The sequence below is a fragment of the Nansenia antarctica genome (genome assembly GCF_963989245.1).
Source record: "Nansenia antarctica genome assembly, chromosome: 3".
Classification (NCBI taxonomy): Eukaryota; Metazoa; Chordata; class Actinopteri; order Argentiniformes; family Microstomatidae; genus Nansenia; species Nansenia antarctica.
The window spans coordinates 31,072,635-31,095,254 of NC_137688.1; the positions used below are offsets into that span (position 1 = coordinate 31,072,635).

Sequence of the window (22,620 nt, forward strand, 5' to 3'; positions counted from 1 at the left end):
ACAAGCCAACATCAGGTAACCTGGTAGTTGCTTACTTTTAAATACTTTTGTTTGTTTTTGTTATTTTAACTTGTTTTTTTAATTTTATTTGTTATTTTTTTAAAGAGGATTGCACAGGGTTCCGTATTCGGGTGTACTATAAAACAGGTGGCTGAATAATCTTTTCTTTAACCCTGCTTTGGGTCTCAAATGTTGCTATTTTATTTGTTGCTGTTGGCTTATGTGTAGCAGACTGTACGTGGGACGGTCGTAACCCTGTCAGCGAGCAGAGGCGAGGAGGCAGCTAGAATCAATGGGAAATGACTGACGAGGTCCTCTGAAGATTGTCACCCTCATATTAAAGAATATACAGTTCTTTTATTGAGCATGGACGCTATTCCATACTTTAATTGTGATTTGGGAGAGATTGCAGTCAAATGTACATGCTTGTTTTCTTTACTTTACTGATACCCACATGACAGTAAAATACATTACCTAAAGACATGAGTATGTACCACATGCTTAGGGTTAGGGTTAGAGTATTGTATTTTTATTCAGATTTTATTTTGTTTCTGTGAAATCTATATATTGCTATATCAGCTCTCTCAGTCTCAGAAAGAGCCAAGTTTAGCCTTTATAATAATTATAATTGTTTTTTTTGGGGGGTGGCCAATGAATGTAATACGTTTACCCATCTGTCATAGATCACTAAAGATGTATGCAAGCACTACCATGTTAAAAATAAAGTTTTACTGCACTGTTTTAAAAAACAAAAAACAAAGAAAACAAGATGTGTGTGTGTGAATGTTTGTCTTGTGGTTGAAGGTCAGGCTTAGTAAATCAATAGTGTGTGTGACCCTTGACACACACACAGTTGGTAAACTGGTCAATATAATGGAGTAGTGAGGGGAATGGTACTGAGAGCTGCACCGAAAGAGAACAAAAGAAAATGTGTTTCTTTCATGCACCTTAAATTCCCCTGGGCAGTAAATACTTCATGATTGTCCCTTATATTAGATTTTTAAATGTTATTTAAAAGGGCCTTTCTCAAACTCAAGGACATTGTACAGAGAGAGAGAAAGAAGAGAAGCAAGACAGTAAAAAAAGAAACCCTCCGTTTTCATGTACAAACTCTTGTTTTCATGTAGGGGTAGGTCCAAGTGGTAGGGCTATGTCCAAACAGAGAGTTTTAGACAGCCACAACACTCCGTCTTATGAAATCCCAGAATGCCTTGTCACGATAGTGAAAACAAGATGCTTAACTCTGTCTGGGGGGGGTTGGTTTGTGGACTGCATTCAGCCCTTTGGGGGGAAGGCCTTCAGAATAGACAACTCCTTCTATTGGTCTTGTGGGGTGAAATAAATTTGCTCTCAGGTCATCCAGTTCCCCCCCCTCCCCCATCTGTGAAACCGTGTTCGACATGCATCTTCTAAATCACATGGGGATGGGGGGGCTGTACCTCAAAACAGAAGAAGAAGCACCAAGAGGACAGGCAGTCCTCAGAAGAAACCAGGAGGACGAACAATGATAAATGGATCGCCTTTTCCCCCCGTGTCTTACCCAGAGTGCTCTCTGAGTTAAAGGTTTGCATTCCTGAACGCCAGCCAGTGGTGCCGCTTCACAGAGGCAGCGCTTGTCCAACAATGTTAAATTGCGTTTTGTTTCTTGGCTGACCCCGCACGGCTACTATCGAATTAGATGTGGTTGAATCAGACAGAGCTGCTCTGCTCCTGTGTGTGTGTGTGTGTGTGTGTGTGTGTGTGTATGTGTGTTTCAGATGGAAAAAGGCCCCCGAATCCACTCTTTCATACATTCCTAGCTCGTATCCAGAACAGTGTTTTGGTTTCATTAAATGTTGGTTTCTGGCACAGCAGTGTCTGTAATCAGACTCAACATCGCTCATCCTCTCTCCCATTACGAAATATTCACGAGTGTTCCCTGAGCCTGGTCAATACACTCACTGTGAGAGCTAATGAAGGTGCTGTGGCTCAGGAGGTAGTCAGATTCGAATGATCGCAAGGTCGCCTGTTCGGTGGTTCGATCCCCGGCTGTCCACGTGTCGAGGTATCCTTGGGCAAGACACTGAACCCCAATTTGCTCCCAATGAGCAGGCCGGTATGGTAGCACGGTAGCTTGCCGCCATTGGTGTGTGAATGAGAGGCCATTGTAAAACACATTGGAATAAGGCGCTGTATAAGTCAGTCCATTTGAAGCTAGTGCTGTTGAGACTGGGAACAGATGACAACCAGTTAACTGCATTCAAGATCCTCTAAACAAATCCCTTTGTGTTCTGGCAAATGTGCTTAGAAACAATCTGACATTGTTATTGAAAACGGTCTTTGAGATGTGGACAATATCAAAGGCCAAATATTGATTGCCTTCAATTGACTAATCTTGATAGTCATCATGGTGGAGCTGACCGTTCCATGGGAAGAGGGGATGGAGGCTGCCTTCGAGAGAAAGAAGGAAAAGTACACAGACTTGGCAGCTGCGTGCTCGCAAGCAGGGTGGAGGGCAGTCACCTATCCTGTGGAAGTTGGGTGCAGAGGCTATACAGGAACATCTACACAGCGGCTCCTGAGGTCGCTGGGGATCACAGGATCCAAGCTGAGAAAGGCGCTCAAAGACCTGGCGGAGGAGGCTGAACAAGGGAGCTTCTGGCTCTGGCTCAGAAGAAAGGACAAGGCGTGGGGGAAAGGAGGATCCTAGGGCTGGCTGCAGGGAGTGGCAGGGAGACGTCCCTGTCACTGCTCCACCACCTTGAGATGTTCCGGGATTAAAGGAGCGAAACATTAGTGAAGGGTGGCTCCCGGCTGACGACCCTGCAGTCAGCCCACTGGCACCGTCGGAGGTGCGACAGGCAGCAATGCCCAGCAGGTATACCCACCTGTGCTTTCATCTATTTAATCTGGCTTGCCAGTGACTACTGAGAAAAGAGCAGTTGGCATCCAGGAAAGACTGGTGGGCTGCCAGGGAAGTCTGGCTGGCGGCAGGAAAGACTGCACCGGGGGTGGCGGGGCTAGTTACCCTTTAAACACGTCCTTGTAGCCTTGCTACAGGGACTCCCCAAACTAACTACAAGCAAAATAAGGAAAAAACAACCCGGCGGTCCACCGAGAGGCGGGATGGAAGATGGACCAATCAGGACAGATAACACGGTAACGACTGGAACGGCAACGACTAACGATCAAAGGATCCTGAGAGAATGCAGCTGTGGGTGGTCCAAAGTAACAACCTACTTGGGCCTGCGGATCCACCAGGGGAGGACAAAATGCGGCGGCAGCTATCAGATGCAAACTTGCACTGCGCCAGCAGGTCAGACAAGGAGGAATCAGAGCCAGGTTGAGCACCACAGTGCTACTGATCCCACCATTGCATCCGGTGAGAGAGAGCAAGAACAGCCTCCCCAGCAAGATTTGCAACCACATCTGCACGACCCACAACAGTAGCATCAGAGCAGAACGCCAGGTAGAGAATCCACCAAGGAAACCCCAGAGAAGCCAGACCGGAAACCCAAGATCAAGTGGCCAAAGGCCAGCGACAAGGATTCATGGAGAAGCTTCGACGAAAGCTTACATACCACCCTCCAGAACAGTCTAAGAGGCAGCACAACGTCCAAGCTGAACATCTTCGGCCATATCATCTATGAGGAAGGCAAGGGAAGATTTGGAGAGATGCCTCAGAGGAGGACCGTTCCTAGGCAGAGCGGGAGACGGGAGAGAGAAATCCTCCAGCTGGTAAAGGAGCGGCGACGTTTGCGGAAGGCATGGAGGAGAGCTGAGGAAGAGGAGAAGGAGGGCTTGCAGAACCTCTGGAGTCAGATCAGAACCAGACTCACCCACCTGAGGCGAGCTGAAAGGATCAGGAAACGTAGAAGCAACAAGGAAAAGGCAAGGACGAACTTCTTCCGGGACCCGTTCAAGTACGCCCGGGGTTTGCTTGAGGAGACGAAATCGGGGAAGCTGCAGACCACCGAGCAGGAGCTGGAGGAACACATCAAGGACCAGCTCAGTGACAGCCAAAAGGAGAGTCCCCTTGGTTCCCCAGGGCACGTACCGCTCCCACCCGAGCCCTCTTCTCAGTTTGACACCACTCCCCCCAGATGGTCTGAAGTTAAGCAGGCGGTGGAGCATGCGAGAGCTGCATCTGCACCCGGACCAAATGGCGTCTCCTATAGGGTATACAAGAACTGCCCAATGACCCTGAAGCTTTTGTGGAGACTAATGGGCATTGCCTGGAAAACAGAATCCATCCCTTCAGCATGGAGCAGAGCAGTCACTACCTTCATCCCGAAAGAGAAAGACTCCCATAACATCAGCCAATTCAGAGGCATAGCCTTATTGAATGTGGAGGGGAAGATCTTCTTCTCAGTGATGGCAAAGCGCATGACCAGCTACCTCCTGGCAAACAATTACATCGACACCAGCTGTCAGAAGGCAGGCGTCCCAGGATTTCCTGGCTGCGTGGAGCACTCGGCTATGATCTGGGAACAGATCCAGACAGCGAAGCGGAGCAAATCAGACCTGCACGTCGTTTGGCTGGACCTTGCAAATGCATATGGGTCTGTTCCCCACCAGCTCATCCATTTTGCCCTCAAATTCTTCCACATACCACCGTGCATCCAGAGCCTACTAGCAACCTACTTTAACAACTTCCATGTATGCTACACAACCCAGGAGTTCTCAACGTGTTGGCACCGGCTGGAGAAAGGGATAGCGATGGGTTGTTCGATCTCCCCCATCCTTTTCACAGCAGCGTTTGAGATCATCCTAATCGGCGGAAGACAGATGGTCCGAGGAATCAGATCCCAGTCAGGTCTGCGACTCCCAGCCCTACGGAGCTATATGGATGATGTCACCACACTCCTTCAGACAGCAGCGTGCACAGCGAGACTTCTGAAGAGGTTTGAGGAGCTCCTAACATGGGCCCGGATGAGGATAAAACCAACTAAGTCCCGCAGTCTCTCAATCAGGAAATGACAACATCTCTTTCTCAGTGGATGGCGAGAAGATCCCGCTGCTAGTGGACCATCCTGTGCGAAGCCTCGGAAGGCTTTACACGGCTGACCTTTCTGACAAGCACATGGCTTCTTCTGTCACTTCCCAGCTCTTGGACGGCCTGAAGAAGATCGACCAAAGCCTCCTGCCAGGGAAATTCAAGGTGTGGTGTTACCAGTTCACCTTATACCAACGTCTCATGTGGCCCCTGAAGTTGTGTGACATCACTTTAACAACAGTGCTGAAGTTGGACGCAAAAGCCAACAACTACATCCGCAAGTGGCTGGGCCTTCCCCGCTGCCTCACTAATACAGCGCTGTTTGGAAGAACCACACTGAAGCTCCCACTGAAATCCATCAGCCTGGGCTATAAACAGGAGAAAGTGAGACTCGTGTTCGAGCTGAGAGACTCACCCGACCCGTTTGTCCAACACAGCAAGGCCCAGGTTCGCACAGGACGCAAGTGGGATGCCACGCAGGCAGTTGACCAGGCCATCAATCGCTTGAAACACCAGGAGATCGTCGGGGTGCTGCAGCCAGGCAGGACTGGTTTTGGATGGGGATCAGCACCCAAGATGTGGTCCAAGGCAACGAGGAAGGAAAGGAAAGATCTAGTGATCTCTGAAGTCGTAAAGATCGAAGAGGAGTGCTACAAAATCAGAGCCGTGGGCCAACAACAGCAAGGAAGGTGGACAACGTGGGAGGCTGTGATCAACAGAGCCATCACATGGAAGGATATGTGGAGGCTGCCCCAAGCAAGGCTGAGCTTCTCGATCAGGGCCACCTACGACACCCTTCCCAGTTCCCGGAACCTGCACCTCTGGTACGGCACAGAGGAGACCTGCCAACTCTGCAACGCCAACAACCCAAACTTGCGATACATCCTCTCTGGATGCAAGGCGGGACTGACATGCAGGGTCGGTACAGATGGCGGCACGACCGGGTGCTGCGCAAACTAGCAGAAATTCTGGAAGCACGCAGACTGGAATCAAACAAGAGCAGCCTAGTCACATCACAGCAGCGGATCCAGTTTGTCCGGCAAGGGGGAGAAAGTCAGGGCAGCAGCACGAAGCAGTGGTCCCTCCTGTCTCCTGGAGGAGAGTGGAACATGAGAGCTGACCTCGATCGACAGCTGAAGTTCCCACACGAGATCACATCAACCTCCCTTCGGCCAGATGTCGTACTCTGGTCTACCCCGATGAGGACAGTCATCATGGTGGAGCTGACCGTTCCATGGGAAGAGGGGATGGAGGCTGCCTTCGAGAGAAAGAAGGAAAAGTACACAGACTTGGCAGCTGCGTGCTCGCAAGCAGGGTGGAGGGCAGTCACCTATCCTGTGGAAGTTGGGTGCAGAGGCTATACAGGAACATCTACACAGCGGCTCCTGAGGTCGCTGGGGATCACAGGATCCAAGCTGAGAAAGGCGCTCAAAGACCTGGCGGAGGAGGCTGAACAAGGGAGCTTCTGGCTCTGGCTCAGAAGAAAGGACAAGGCGTGGGGGAAAGGAGGATCCTAGGGCTGGCTGCAGGGAGACGTCCCTGTCACTGCTCCACCACCTTGAGATGTTCCGGGATTAAAGGAGCGAAACATCAGTGAAGGGTGGCTCCCGGCTGACGACCCTGCAGTCAGCCCACTGGCACCGTCGGAGGTGCGACAGGCAGCAATGCCCAGCAGGTATACCCACCTGTGCTTTCATCTATAGGTATCGTATGATAGGTATTTATTTCTTCACTTAGATCACTCTCAGAAAGCAAAATCTATCATTTAGAAACAGTGGCTGACCAGATTTAGATAACAATTGGGAAAACACCCTGAGGGTTAAACATTCTTTCAATGATTAATTGAATTAATTTGACATGTGAAAAACGTTGGGTTTGGGCTAAGTTACTTACTTATTAAACCATTCATCAATAAACGCAGCTGCCATCAAAACAGTGCAAACTATTTATTTCACCCTGATAGGATAAGTAAGTGACTTGTGAAAGGCTTTGTTTGTTAAGTTAGACACCTTGTGAGGCACTTATTAAAGGGATGGTCCACATTTTTTTGACTTGTCCCTGTTTTTTCAGTTGTTGGCAATGATCCATATAGTTTTTACACAAAGACAGTGTGTAATGAGAAATGAGTATTCAAATGAGTATTGAACAATCAACACAATTCCACTTAATTGCACATAGCTTTTTTTTAATGGATTCAAATAATACAATTTATTTAGTGGTGTAGTTTTTATTTATAAAATATTTAGTTAATACCAATGTCTGGTCTAAATTTCACGTGAATAGCTGCAATAGAAATATGTTGTATTATACAATTGTTGATGTGTTGAATACCTATTTCCCCCACTGTATATTGATTAGGTACAGTAGTAATACTCTATATTGATTAGGTACAGTAGTAATACTCTATATTGATTAGGTACAGTAGTAATACTCTATATTGATTAGATACAGTAGTAATACTCTATATTGATTAGATACAGTAGTAATACTCTATGGGCCGGTTTCACAGACAAGGCTTAAGACTAATCCTAGACTAAAAAACATCTTCAATGGAGATTTTACATTGAAAGTGTGATTTAGTCCAGGACTAGGCTTAAGCCTTGTCTCTGAAACCGGCCCCATATTGATTAGGTACAGTAGTAAGCACCTCTGGCCAGGCTCAAGACTCCAGACTTGGCACACTGCATCTCTGTGTTGTTGTTTATCTAATCATCAACAACAACAACAACAACACAAAAACACCACCACTTCTTTTCCCCCTGTCCAGTTGTTGGACAGGACACACAGAGCGCTGATGAGGTGAACAGCACCTCTGTTCCTGCCATTAGCGGACCTCTGACAGCAGTGCTCTGAAGTTCTCCAGCTCTCTTATGCTTGTTGAGATCCTGAAAAACAAGAGATGATGAATGATTGCATGCAGGTTGAAGCGGATTCTAAGGGCCCAGACATGAGGATATGAGCTTCAGAGGGTCCGTGGTCGGGGCCTTACCGCCCAACAGCATTAAAGAGGGACACTATCTCCTGCCGGGTCAGCTGGAAGGGTGGACGGGTGCCGTCCGACCTGGGGAGAGCTTCCATCTGTCGTTCGGAGAACAGGATCTTCAGAGCCGTGCCTAACCCCTGGGTCTGGAGGAGGGAGGACACACATTGAACATGTCAGTGTTTCCCACAGGGTTTTGGGAGACTGCGATGGGTGGACCTCAGACCCTCTAAAGTCTTTCGTCAAATGTTTTCGTCGACGGGGCGGGGGGGGGGGTTATTGATAGCGCTAAATCGTACGGCAATTAATAATAACGTTAAATCGCAATGATCGTGTCGTTCGTGTGTAAAAATATTTTCCGGTTCGCTATGAGACTATGGCGGGACACCACAGTCCTGGTAATTAATGGCAAACGCTGCGTGTACTACAAACACCCACCCCGTGTCTCTTCAACACTGCTTACATTTATACTCCACCTATTGACAACAACCAACTATTGTGTAACGGCGTGGCAAATGACCTGACTGTGCCACGAAGCTGTCTAGGAGGGGGTCGCAGCACTGGGCATAGCTCAGGGGTCAAGGGTTTGGTGTGTAGTCTGCTTTCCTATTGGCGCACCTGTAGTTTGCCCCAAAGCCGACACTTTAGGCACCCGACACAGTCCATGATCCTGGAAATGTTCCGGAAGGTCAGTCTGAAGTCCTCCTGGTGTCAATGACAGAAGAAGAAGAAGAAGATGCACAGATGGTCATGTCTCGTGAGCTACACACACTATCTCACTCATACAACTCTCCAATGATAATAAGGTTCATGGTGGCCGTTGAATAGTAGGCCTATATGGTATACCGACCTTCAGCTTAGCAGCTTCCTCCTTACCCCCGGCAAACAGAGAGGTCTCGTCAAAATGCAGCGGGAAAGACCTGGAAGAGGATTGAGGGAACTTTTTAGAACAATGACGATATTGTGTTATGATGTCATCCCGCATCATGAAGACCAAGACACCAAGACAGGTGCTAGCACACAATAAGGCCCCTGGTGAAGACATCCTTGGACCCCCTACATCCTGGACCCCCTACATCCTGGACCCCCTGCAGTTTTCCTACCAGGCAGACATTGGTGTGGATGAGGCCATCATCTACCTGCTACACAGAGCTCACTCCCATGTTTGACTTCTCCAATGCATTTAACACTAGAACAGCCGTGGGTGGGGTCATTTGACAATGTGAGTAAAACAAAATGTATATCTTTGCACTCGATCAAATTTCAGGACCCTCCTTTCATGACTTTTCCTAGATATGTGCGTTCTACCACCCAGTATCCTTGTATCCTTACATTTAAGTATGAAGTATGAAGCTATTTTGCAGTTTTTCTGTGTAGGAGGCAGGCTAATTTACACGCGCACCAACTAGTGGTCTTTGTGTGTAAGTAGCAGATTCCCATTATAAAGACTATGGTCATTTGACCCCTGAGGCGGCTCTTATAGTAGGTAAAATAGGCACGGCTGTTCTAGTGTTAACACCACACAGCCCTTGCTATTTGCAGATAAGCTGCTGAGGATGCAGGTGGACTCCCCCATTGTTTCCTGGATTACAAACTACCTGTTCAACAGGCCACAGCTTGTACAGCTGCAGCGATGTGTGTTGGACAGGGTGGTGAGCAGCACTGGCGCCCCCTAGGGGACAGTTCTGTCTCCCTTCCTCTTCACCCTCTGTACCTCGCACTTCAGGCACAACACAGACATGACTTTCCATCTGAAGAGCACTGTGTAGTTCTCGGACAATTCCGCTATTGTGGGATGTGTCAGTGGAGGCCAGGAGACAGAGTAGGCTACAGAGGACTGGTGGACAGTTCTGTTGAGTGATGTGGGCAGAACCACCTGCTACTCAGCATAAGCAACACAAAGGAGATGATGGTGGTACAAAGTGGATTTACCCAAATCGGTGGAGACCCGAGGAACCTGAACCCTGAACTCTTGAGAAGCAGTTAGGTAAACGTACGTAGGTCATTCATGCTCTTGAATTTGAATAATGAGGTTAGGTAAGCTGGGAGTTTATGCAGTACGGCTTTATACACAAAGAAGGAGCAATGAAGATATATATACATGTATATATATATATACAGATATATACAGGACTGTTTAACCAGGTCCAGCCAACCTTCTGATAAAGTATGCAATGATGAGTATTAAAACTATCACCTGTTGTAAACCAAAGGGAGCTATGGTAGCTATGGCAATCCAAACGTTTAAGAGTAGTGGCTGCACTTCGGTAGATGACATAATAATAATAATAATATAAAAATCAATACATTTACATCCTGACGCTTATAAACTCAAACTCATAAGAACCTTGATATCGTGGGTATCACTTCAAAGCTAATCACTATCATTTCCATGTTTGATCTATATCATGTTCTTATATCACTATTTGCACTTTTGGTTAGATGCTAAAACTGCATTTCATTGTATAGTACTTGTACTCTGAGATGATAATAAAGTTGAATCTAATCTAAACTAATCTAACCTAATCCCAAAGGCAGGCGATGGGTAATAATTGTGGTCCTCTGTGGCTCAGTTGGCTCTAACAACGCTTAGATTATGAGTTCGATTCCCATTGGGACCATACTGAAAATGTATGCAATCAATGCAAGGTAAGTCGCTTTGGATAAAAGCGTCAGCTAAATGCCATATATTATAATTCCTGTCCTGCAGTACACTAACTTGGCCACCTGGAGGAGCTCCAGCAGCTGTTGTTTGTTACGTCTGTCCTGTGCGGGCTGGCCGGTGTAGAGCTGGAAGGAGGGCCGCTGGAAGAAGGGCAGGGCCTTGGCCAGGGCCCGGAGCTCTATCAGGAACAGGAAGTAGAGGTTGCGGAGTCTCTTCGGGCCCTCGCCGCCGGTCAGCTCGGCGTCGAAACGCTGCTGGAACTCCGAGACGTTGTGACCCCACGACCTCTGGCCCCAGGTATCTGCCGAGGGTTAGATTAGATTTTAAATGAAATCTGAAATCTTTCAATTAGATTCAACTTGTGCCTTGGGGTGGTACAGTGGTCTAGCACCGCGGTCTACAGTGCACACATATGCCCATGTCGGCACAGGTTCGATTCCGGCCCATGCCCTGCTGATATGCCCTCTCTGTCTCCCTTCTTCTCCTTACTTTCCTGTCTGTATTCACTGTATATCTGTCCAATAAAATGAAAAATATGAGTGGGACTGCCCCACTCAGAAGAAAATTACTTCTGAGGTGGATGGGTATGTGAGACTCACCATGGAGGAGGACGTACCTGGCGCTGAGGTGGACGGGTATGTGAGACTCACCATGGAGGAGGTACCTGCTGCTAAGGTGGATGGGTGTGTGAGACTCACCATGGAGGAGGTGCCTGGTGCTAAGGTGGATGGGTATGTGAGACTCACCATGGAGGAGGACGTACCTGGCGCTGAGGTGGATGGGTATGAGAGACTCACCATGGAGGAGGTGCCTGGTGCTAAGGTGGATGGGTGTGTGAGACTCACCATGGAGGAGGAGGTACCTGGTGCTGAGGTGGATGGGTATGTGAGACTCACCATGGAGGAGGTACCTGGTGCTGAGGTGGATGGGTATGTGAGACTCACCATGGAGGAGGTGCCTGGTGCTAAGGTGGATGTGAGACTCACCATGGAGGAGGTACTTGGCGCTGAGGTGGATGTTGATGCTGGAGTGAAGACCCGAGACAAGCCGGAAGAACGCCCTCTTCTCTACACACTGGCCTGCAGGAGGAGGAGGGCCAGTAGCAGAGGACAGACGTTTCACATTTACTTTGACTTTTTTGGCATTCAGCAGACGCCTTTATCCAAAGCGACTTAGAACAAATACATTTGTCTCAGTAAGTGAATCATCTATCCACCGGTCATAGCAGGAAGTCGTAATCTATGCTCAGGCCCGGGGCCGTTGGCAGACGTGGTGCTAGAAGGATGGAGGTTTAACAGCTGTTAAAGAGCTGTGTCTCTCAGGACTACACTGGGCTCTGGAATTAACACTAGGGTGGTTTCTAATGACAGCCAATGTCAATGTCTATGAAAGACTTATGATAACTTAAACTTAAAAAATAAAAATGATAATAAAATTAAAATAATAAAATAAACCTAAAAATATGTTTTGTTCATTATTTATTATATTAAATTATTATATTTAATTATGTCCAGTGCTTTACTGCTTACCTTCCAACCAGCTGTAAAATGTCCTTCCTGAAAATTTGAAAATGGGTTTTATGAGATATGCTCAATTGACCTCATTGAACAAATACCATACATTATGATCCAATGCTATTCTAATCATAAAAAGGACACTAACCTTCATTAACTGTGAGTAGAAAGGAACATTGAGATTATTTTTTTTTAGAATATATCTTAAACATATATTATATATATAAATACACATTAAAATTACATGTATATATGCATATATATATATATGTGCGTGTGTGTGTGTGTGTGTTGCTTAATTAACTTAATGTAAAGGATTTACCATTGTAAGATGCCATGGGATTTAGAGGTCTCTTTACAGTGTAGGGTCTGAGGAGTATCATAAAACCCAAATCTTAATGACATTATACTATAATTATATAATTATACTTCAACAGGCAAACACTTCATGTTCAACAAGGCAGATGCATAACATATAGTGTCAGTTTCACAGACATGGCTAGTGTCAGCCTTGTCCAGGACTAAATCACACTTTCAATGTCAAACCTCCATTGAAGATGCTTTTCAGTCTGGGACTAGGCTTACGCCTTGTCTGTGAAACCGGCCCATACTGTTAGGTGCCATGAAGTAAGGTTCAAAACATCCTGTGGCTCTGTTCCAACATGGTAAATAGTAAACGGACTGCACTTATACATATAGCGCCTTATACCAAAGCACTTTTACAACGGCCTCTCATTCACCCATTCACACACCAACAGCGGCAAGCTACCATGCAAGGCGTCGGCCATCATTGGGAGCAATTTGGGATTCAGTGTCTAATGAACCAGTGAAAGTGGTCTTACTTGAAGCAGTTCTCCTCATAGATGCTGTTCCAGATCTGCCAGGCTGCTGGGCCCTTGTATCCAGTGAAACGCTCAGGATTCAACAGGAGGTCGACATATTCTGAGTCAGGTGACTCCTCATCTGACCACAAACAACAACAAATGATTGTGTTGTGAGTGTGAACAAATGAGTGTGATTATTGATTCTGACTTAAGCTTTGAGCCTCACATCAAGTCTATCACTAGAAATGCTTTTTATCATCTACGGAATATTGCAAAAGTTAGACATTTTCTCCGGCAAGCTGATGCAGAAGTGTTAATGCATGCTTTTGTTATTACCCGTTTGGACTATCGTAACAGTCTCCTTTCTGGTCTTCCGAAGAAAGCTCCTATAACTCTACATTTCTATTTTAGAAACTCTACACTGGCTTCCTGTTAAGTTCAGAATAGATTTCAAGATCCTTCTGCTTGTTTATAAAGCTCTCACTGGCATAGCACCAGAATATCTGAAAGATCTTTTGCTAGCATATCAGCCCAATAGAGCTCTCAGGTCTTCTGACGCTGGTTTTCTCTGTGTACCACATGTACAAAAGAAGAGATTCAGTGAGGCTGCATTCTCATTTTATGCACCCAAATTGTGGAATGCACTGCCAGTTTACATTAGGGATGCAACCTCAGCAAATAAAGTCAAGACTAAAAACCCATCTTTTTAATATTGCCTTTAAATGACTAAATAATTTAATTATGATTATATAATGATTGGAGCACTTTGAGCTGCAACGTTTGCAGGAAAAGCGCTATACAAATAAAAAGTTATTATTATTATTAACAAATGAACCTCAGTGACTCTCTTAAAAAAAGAGGTCTAGGGGGGAGCTTGGTGGTGTAGCACACTAAGACGTCAGCCATGTAATCGCAGGGTCCCCAGTTCGATTCTGTCCATCGACCTATCCTGCACGTCATCTCTCCTCTCTCTCACCCATCCTTCCTGTCAGTCTCTACTGTCTCAATCACATTAAAGCAGAAATGCCCTAAAAATATATTAAAGAAGATATTTGAAGAAGCCTTTAGGGGTTCCATGTTGAACCATTTCCCCTACAAGGACAAATGATGAACCTCTTTTTTTGTCTAAGAGTGTACGGCTGTAGCATCTATGCTAACATGAACACTGTACAGGACAAGAGGATGATAGACAATGTAAGTAAAAGGCTACTGCTGTATTCATATTCACAATGGGGTAGAAAAGCAGGAGGTCCAAGTGAAAAACAAGATGGCTGCCCTATATACCGTCGGCCACACAGAAGCGGTCTGCCTCGTCATCGTGCTTGTTCCACTCCAATACCGCCTGCCGGGTCTCCTCACTGCAGGAATACAATCACATGGAAATCAGTTCTGAATTCAGAATTCAATTCAATTGGCATGGGAAACATACGTTTACATCTTTCATCTCAGGGATGAGTTTTAGATTCAACCTTTTTTTCATTGCAGAGTACAACGAAATACATGTTTTGCTCTAGTCACAGGGTCAACCATAGTCAGCACCCCTGGAGCAATTAGGGGGTTAAGTGCCTTGCTCAAGGGCACAACGGCAGTGGTACACCTTTAGATATGATGCCAGCAACCCTCCAGTCACCAGCTCACATACAGCTCCCTCCCCGAGACGGGGATTGAACTGGCGACCTTCCGAAATGCTAGCCAGTCTCGCTAACCTCTAGGCTACCGTCGCCCCCTATTATCAGATACAGCCTAATGTCTGACTCAATGTACTGTAGGTATGCCGATGTATCTTACCTGAGTGAGCTATCCACAGCTCCTAGCTTCTCTGTCTTCTCACACTCATTTAGAAGGAGGGGGTGGTTAGCTGCTTCTGTATACTGTATAATGGATACACAGAGGATGGGGTGGAGGGAATGGTACTCAGGCCTATTAGCCAGTCAACTGTTTCTGAGATATAATATATATAAACATCTAAAATGTGTTTTAGTTGTTTTAAATTGAAGTTACATTGACATTAACATTTTTGGCATTGAAGCAAACGCCTTCCTTTATCCAAAGCGACTTACAACAAATACATCTGTCTCAGTAAGTGAATAATCTATCAGTCATCGAGAAAGTCATCTATGCTATGACCGCGGGCCGTTGGCAGTGAAGTGTCGTTTTTACAGCACCGTACCTTGTTGAGGGTGTTAGATTTGATTCCCTCGGGAACTTCGTTCTGTGACACAAACCAAGGTGCGATCGTTAAACACAGTTATGAATAAATATTGGATCAATGGATGATATCATGCTTGACTCACACTTACAGGTGTGCATGGTTTCACAGCACAGTCCCTACGCCCACATCGGCTGTTGTCTGTCCAGAAAGGACAGGGTTTATACAGGTTCGCCTACGTGGAAGAAAGGGATGGAGTGACACAATTATAATATTTTGAACACACATCAAATAATAGGTAAGAAGTTTTTCTATTTTCTTAACCCACTTGATAAAACCTGAAGTAGTCGGTTTCAAGCAGCTTCTGAAGTTTGGTAAACAGTCGCTCGTTGTTGAATACATCAATGGTCTCTACATCACAGGCGCAGTCATCCAAGCTACCTGTCACCTGTGTCAATACAAAGGACTTATGTTATACATTACACTATTGTCACCTGTGTCAATACAAAGTACTTCTGTTATACATTACACTATTGTCACCTGTGTCAATACAAAGTAGGCTACTTATGTTATACATTACACTATTGTCACCCGTGTCAGCAAAATACAAAGTGACATATGTGATTATACATGATGTCACTATTGTCTAGGCCACACTTGAAACATCGCAGTACATTTCTGAAATAGCAGTGGCGTTCATGACAAAGTCCTATATCCGCATGTGATGTATATGATCAAGAAGTGAACAATATGACATATTTACCTGACAGAAACACCTGTGCGCCGCAGCAGCCGTCGAGCCTGAAACCTGGAGGTTAGAAGTCGTAAGAACAACCACAAAAATATAGAGCTTCATTTTTCTAGCATTCTAGTTTGATGTTGTTCCTTGTTGTCCGTGTTGTCAAACTAAGACCATTAATGACATGTTGGTACACCCATCGGTTCGTTAGAATATCCTCACCACATAGCCGCATGATTCACGACCCTCCCTTCCTGTTGCCTCAGTCGAATACGTGAACTACGTGACTAAAGTTGATGTGGGAGTATTCTCAGGGTAGTGTTCAGTTTTCCTCTTTCTTTTCAATGCTTTGGGCCTTAATATTGTAGCCCAAATACGGATTAACACTTAAATAACATCAAGCACAATGTCTTTTTTCGTTCCCTTCCTATTCCACATGTTCCGTTTCAGTAAGGTGAGAGGACTGTGACAGGCGATGTCCACTAGATGGAGTCCGAGGCTCATTTGAGAATAATGGAAAACACTTTGGTATGTCCACAAACATGGTACTTCTGTATGTCCACAAACATGGTACTTCTGTCTGTCCACAAACATGGTACTTCTGTCTGTCCACAAACATGGTACTTCTGTATGTCCACAAACATGGTACTTCTGTCTGTCCACAAACATGGTACTTCTGTCTGTCCACAAACATGGTACTTCTGTCTGTCCACAAACATGGTACTTCTGTCTGTCCACAAACATGGTACTTCTGTCTGTCCACAAACATGGTACTTCTGTCTGTCCACAAACATGGTACTTCTGTCTGTCCACAAAGAGAACACCTGAATCGTTAACGAGATGGCTAATAATAAATAGCCTAGTAGCCATGTCATTTTAATCACACAAACATAGCTGTGTTTCATTGATTGTTTTCAAAAGTGTACCTCCATTGGTTATGTCATGCTTGGAGGTTGGATGGACTGTGTGGGTACAAAGACATTCCTGTTAGGACATCCCTGTGACCCTAAAGCACACTTCTCTGCCTCTGTACCTGGGTAGCTTCATTACTTTAAAGCCTAAATGGACTACACTTATATAGCGCCTTATTCCAAAGCTTTACAATGGCCTTTCATTCACACACCAATGGTGGCAAGCTACCGTGCAAGGCGCCGGCCCGATCATTGGGAGCAATTTCGGGGTTCAGTGTCTTGCCCAGGGACACCTCAGGAGGAGCCAGGGACCGAACCGCCGACCTTGCGATCATTAGGCGCCGGCTCTACCTCCTGAGCCACAGCCTGACTAGTAAGTGTATTGTTAGATTGTGATGAGGTGTACTTAATAATAATAATAATAATAATAATAATAATAATAATAATAATTACTTGCTTGGTGTAAAAGAGCGGAACAGTCTTCAGTCCCCATTTGTTTGATAAAGCTTTTATTACTTTGAACTTACAATGCACTTACTAATGCATCGTTTTACAGCATGTTAACACAATGTTATTTGTGTTATTAACACAGTAATAAACAGTAATAACTACACAAGTATAGGGGGGCAAGGTATTGTGTGAGCTCATAAATTATTTAATTACCATAACCTACTGTGATGACATTTGTCAAGTGAATTTAAGCTTTTCACTGATTTAAGAGTTGTCCATCTCATGTGCTATTGGCATTGCATTTACATGTTTACATGTTTGCCATTTAGCAGACACTTTGAACCAAAGCACATTAAGTAAGTGAATCATCTGTACATCAGTCATCGTAAGAAAAAGAAGTATATGCTAGGATCAGGGGCCATTGGCAGTCACAATGCTAGAGGAATGAAGGATTATTATTATTATTATATACTTTTTGTTATTATGATTATCATTATATTATTATTATTATTATTATGATTATGATTATTATTATGATTATTATTATTATTAGTAGTAGTGTAATTATATTATTATTATTATTATTAAATAATAATATTATTATCATCATCATCATTATTATCATCATCGTCATCATTATTAATATTATTATCAGCATAATCATCATCATCATTATTATTATTGTTATTATTGTTATTATTATTATTACTATTATTATTATTGTTATTATTATTGTTATCATTATTAACAGTAGAGGAACTGTACAGATGGGTAGTGGGGGGTGAAGAGGTCCTTTAGGAGGAACAGTCACGATGTACCTGAAGAGATGGAGGTCTTCAGTCTACGGCGTAAAATAGGTAGCGACTCTGCAGTCCTGACAGCGGTGGGAAGCATCTGAACATGTCACCAAGTAAGCAGCCTAGTAGGCAGCGAGCGCTCTTTGGATTATGAATACTTCACAATCCCCCCCACCCCAAACCCCCCCACTCCCCTTTCAGAAGTTCCTTTCAGGCCCCTCAACCAGCAAAAAGTCTTCCCTCCCTTTCTCATTGTGTTATATGCTGTGTGTTTGGATGTGTTTCCTCCCTTCCCCCTCCTTCCACTCCTTGTCAATATTGAGCACTCTCAGCTGAGGGGTAATAAGGGGCCATTGTGTGACAGACAAGGACATTGCTGTCAAACAATGGCTCAAGAATGCATTTGAGGTTACTGATGTTTCTGTGGTGGGCCTCAACAGGGAAGTCTACCTCCTGAAAACATGAACTGTTCTGAGGAATTCTCTGCCCCTCCTCCCCCCCATCCTTCAGTGTGAGAATCATTTATCTTTACATGATATTCTCTGTGTGTGTGCTTCTAGGCTTTTAGACATTGTCTGTGTCCATGGATGCAAGCCTGTATTTCAGATAAGTAAAAAAACTGCAATTCAGAAGATTTTATATCATTGAAAGAAACAGTTTCCTTATTCTACTGTCTCTGCTACTGTAATTTGAAGCAAAGTAGTCTACTCTTGATCTTAAAGCTACGATGATACAATGATACATTACAAATGCATCACTCAAATGATATCAATCCTGATTTTTTTTTTTTTTGTCTGTCTTACATGTAACGATGAATTGAGAATCAAGGACCCCAATTGAAATAAGCCAGTGGCTTTCTTGGGTTTTTATCCTGTTAGTTGACCTTGTATGTAATATGTACTTTCATGTACCTACTTCTGCAAATCTTCTAATAAAGTTTTCAATCCAAAAAAAAAATTGAATGGAAGCAGACCAAACAGATGTACTGTGTTGGAGGTGGGGCCCCCTGCTGGGTGGAATGCAGTACTGCATGCTGCTACATTTTACAATGAAGGACTTGAGGAAAAGGGAGGAGGGCAACCAGCCACACCGGCTTTAGTGACTATCTAAGCTAACCCTTATCAAATGATTGACTCTTAAAAGGTTACTCTTAAAAGGTTATCGTTCGTGTTCGTTTACTTTCATGTGTTTTTTTTCTTCTTCTTTTACTTGTTGGCATACACATGGTAAACTACAATATGTAGTGTGAAAGGGTACATTTATTTTTTCCCATCCCCTCTTGTGCATTCAAACTTTCACTCTTGTTTTGATTCAGTCTCGTTTGTTTTTTTCCTATGGAAACCTTTTATGTTTGTTTGTCTAAAACTAAACTAAACTAATCCCTGACAGTCGCCTATGGCTGGTTGGTGTATGCGATCAGGTCCCTAACCTCCATTCTCTATTTCTGTGCTTCCTTGTGCTGCCAAGCCCCTGACGTAATGCTCAGTGTTAATTATTAGCATGTGGAAAAGCAGCAATGCCGAGACTCTCCTCTTGGTTAGACTGAAGTAACTGTAGGGGGGAAAGTTAGTCAAGATGGCAAAACACACGGAGTGAAGGAAGGGGCACCGCTCCCCAACACTGATCTCCAACACCGACGCATCTGTGCGTAAAAGTGAGTAACCCTAACATTTGACATTAACTTTATTTTTAGTTTAACCATGCACTTCTGCAATATTTTTTGTTTTGACGACTCTTTTGTCCGAACTTCTCTTTGATTTAGTTATCTGTGTCTTTTCCCGCACCAGAGAAAAAGCAAAATACCCCCCCCCCCCCCCCCGATTAAATACATCTGTGATACTATAATATATAATAATACTTTTTCTTGGATAATTTAGATTAGTTAGGGTACGTGTAGCCCGTGTCAGATGAGATATGCACGGTTAGTATGGACGGGTAAATGGTTACTGCAGGTCTCGGTAGTTTGTGGAAACTGTTGAACGAACAGTGTCCGTTGGATTACTGTAGGCGATCACTATGCTTTGGTCACATTTTGGGAATGTTCTAGACTGCGCATTTGAGACGCCTCAATTATTTAATGTAGACTTTTTTTGGTCGTTTTTTCCACGAGCCGAATCCCATCACCTCCACATTTCTCCAGTGGTATCAGACTACCAAGGCAAACCTATCTCGTATGATTGCCTCCCCCCCCCCCCATTGCTGATGAAGCAAAGTGACAGTTTTGGAGAGATCAGTTTAATGCTGACATGGGCTTTATTCTAAGGTAAGATTTTGCAGATGCGTTAGATTCTCGCTACATCTTTTTCGGAGTATTTACACTATGTCGTCGACGTTTACCATCCAGTTTGATGCAATTGTCTATCAACATCGTTGAGGTATTTTGTAAATAGCTACAAAATAGACCGATTGAACGTCGCTGTCTGTAACAAGGGACCGGCGCTCTCTTGGGAGCAGTCGGGATGTTGCGCCAATTAGGCTTATTACTACCGACAATCTTATTTATAGGAATGGGTGGATGTGGTTTATTTTAGTCTCGGTGGTGAATGCCATGAGTGTTCATATTATAGGCGAAAGCGAGGCGACGTTTGAATGAAATAACGAGGTGTAGGCTGTAGGCTTTGTTGCAGTAGGATATTGTATACTACTAATATCTAGTATGGTTTCATACGTAGGATGGTGTCTTTTGATTTAAATAACCAGATAGTCAAGTCTGTGAAGAGCAGTGGTGGCTGAAGCAACAGGGGAAACTGTCGCATTTCCTGTGCGTTTGGAATTCGATGTTGGTAAAAGTGTCTGTGTGTGTGTGTGTGTGTGTGTGTGTGTGTGTGTGTGTGTGTGTGTGTGTGTCTGTCTGTGTGTGTGTGTGTGTGTGTCTCTCTGTCTGTCTGTCTGTCTGTCTGTGTGTGTGTGTGAGTGTGTGTGTGTGTGTGTGTGTGTGTGTGTGTGTGTGTGTGTGTGTGTGTGTCTGGGAAGGCAGTTTCTCAACCATGAATTATTAATCATTAACCATTTGTATCATTGCAGGTCTAAGGGGGAACCCTGTGGAAAATGCCAACGAGGGTGAAGCTGTTGTGACAGCCCATGCTGGAGGCCAGCAGACTCTCCCCCCTGCTACCCCCTGGTGCTGACCGCCCAGGAGACAGACCCACCTCTGAGGACACCTCCCTGTAGCTTCCTGCACCTCCCCTCATGCTAAAAACACCCAAATGCTAAAGTACGGATGATGCCTTGCCACTTGAGCTGAGTGCAACAGCTCCCTCAAAAATACCCTCCTGCTCAAAAGTAGCGCTGTCTTACTACAAAGACCCCGGTAGAGAGAAGAAGAAGAAGAAGAACCCAACAGAACCCGACAGAAAAAACTCCAAACCCCACCACCCAAGCCCCTTTTGGAGGTAGTTCAACAACAACAACAACAACAACAACAACAACAACAACTCCAAGCTAGCTAACGTGCTAATCATAACAACACCAGGGGTGTTATGTTGCCATTTAGCAGACGCTTTTAATCCAAAGCGACTTACAATTACGAATTACAGGGACATTCCCCCTGGAGTAACTGAGGGCTAAGTGCCTTACTCAAGGGCACACTAGTAGTGGTGTGGTTTCAGGCGGGATTTGAACTCACAACCTTCCGATCACAAGTCCAACTCACTATCCACTAGACCACCACTACTCCTGTTACTCCTCCTAGCTCCGCCCCCTCCTCTCTAGCTCCCCCCCCCGCCCCCCAGTGTCTGCCCCCCAGATCATGATGTTTCGCGACCAGGTGGGCGTCCTGGCTAGCTGGTTTAAGGGGTGGAACGAGTGTGAGCAAACCGTGGCGCTGCTGTCCCTGCTGAAGAGGGTGAGCCGGACCCAGGCCCGCTTCCTGCAGCTCTGTCTGGAGCACTCCCTGGCCGAGTGCACGGAGCTGCACGTCCTGGAGGGGGAGGCCAACAACCCAGGTGAGCGGCGCCGTCGACGCACGCACACACACACACACACACACACACACACGCTTGCGCACACACAAACACACCGAAGCCTAGGAATTGTACTCTCTTTTACACTCTTTGTGTAATGTGATGTAACAGTAAACTTGAAACACACATTGCACACACACACACACACACATACACACACACACATCATAGACGGTATGGTCATTTGCAAGACACTTCTACAAGTGGCCACACACACCACATTCCATAAACGACCCATTAACCTGAACCCACAACTTTGCTCCAGCCGAAAGGCCCTAGATGCAGACACCGTTTAGGGATCTTTAAGATTCATGGAATAAGACATTTAAACTTACACATCCCCCCCCCACACCCCCACCACCACCCCCTTTTCCTCTCTCTAAGTAAGTAACTCCCTCCAAAGCGTATTTTCTCAGGACGCTGTCCCATTTGAGCTCAAGTAACTACGGTCATCCAATGTGTATTTAAGAGTATCACAAATCTCTCTCTCGGTGCCCATAAAGTCCCTTATGTCCACTGGTGCCATCGAACGGTTAAACCCCTGGCAGGGCCGGGGTAGTGTAATGAAAGTGGGGGATGAGGTCATGGTTTTTAGCTGGCATCACGGTCCAGACACACAGGGACACTGGGACTCCAGCGCGCTGCTGCTGCTGC

General features: G+C 45.2%; 2 protein-coding genes across 2 annotated transcripts in view; one reads left to right on the forward strand and one right to left on the reverse strand.

The window, feature by feature from the left end:
- Positions 1 to 7,613: 7,613 nt before the first annotated feature.
- On the reverse strand, positions 7,614 to 15,984 carry ero1a (endoplasmic reticulum oxidoreductase 1 alpha). Its single transcript, XM_080525526.1, has 15 exons — positions 15,871 to 15,984; positions 15,436 to 15,555; positions 15,259 to 15,342; positions 15,129 to 15,170; positions 14,747 to 14,829; positions 14,243 to 14,316; positions 12,977 to 13,097; positions 12,457 to 12,503; positions 12,150 to 12,176; positions 11,607 to 11,699; positions 10,675 to 10,921; positions 8,806 to 8,875; positions 8,574 to 8,660; positions 7,965 to 8,101; positions 7,614 to 7,860 (listed from the first exon to the last, which is right to left on the reverse strand). Exons 1-15 carry the CDS (start codon positions 15,961 to 15,963, stop codon positions 7,800 to 7,802), a joined length of 1,386 nt encoding a protein of 461 aa, XP_080381652.1. The 5' UTR covers positions 15,964 to 15,984; the 3' UTR covers positions 7,614 to 7,799.
- A 5,768-nt stretch (positions 15,985 to 21,752) lies between these two features.
- The window catches only part of samd4a (sterile alpha motif domain containing 4A), a gene marked incomplete at its 5' end in the record, with an annotated part of 70,256 nt that continues 69,388 nt past the window's right edge, over positions 21,753 to 22,620 (forward strand). Inside the window, 1 exon segment of the mRNA XM_080524969.1 lies at positions 21,753 to 21,948. Within this exon segment, the coding sequence (XP_080381095.1) occupies positions 21,753 to 21,948 (196 nt within the window).

What these genes read in the sequence shown, in the direction of transcription:
- ero1a (XM_080525526.1), bottom strand. Translation starts at nt 15,963, where the DNA reads ATGAAGCTCTATATTTTTGTGGTTGTTCTTACGACTTCTAACCTCCAG. An exon ending in GCTGTGGATAGCTCACTCAG is followed by an intron (nt 14,317 to 14,746) that starts GTAAGATACATC and finishes GTATTCCTGCAG; the next exon opens with TGAGGAGACCCGGCAGGCGG. An exon ending in CTCTTTAATGCTGTTGGGCG is followed by an intron (nt 7,861 to 7,964) that starts GTAAGGCCCCGA and finishes CTTGTTTTTCAG; the next exon opens with GATCTCAACAAGCATAAGAG.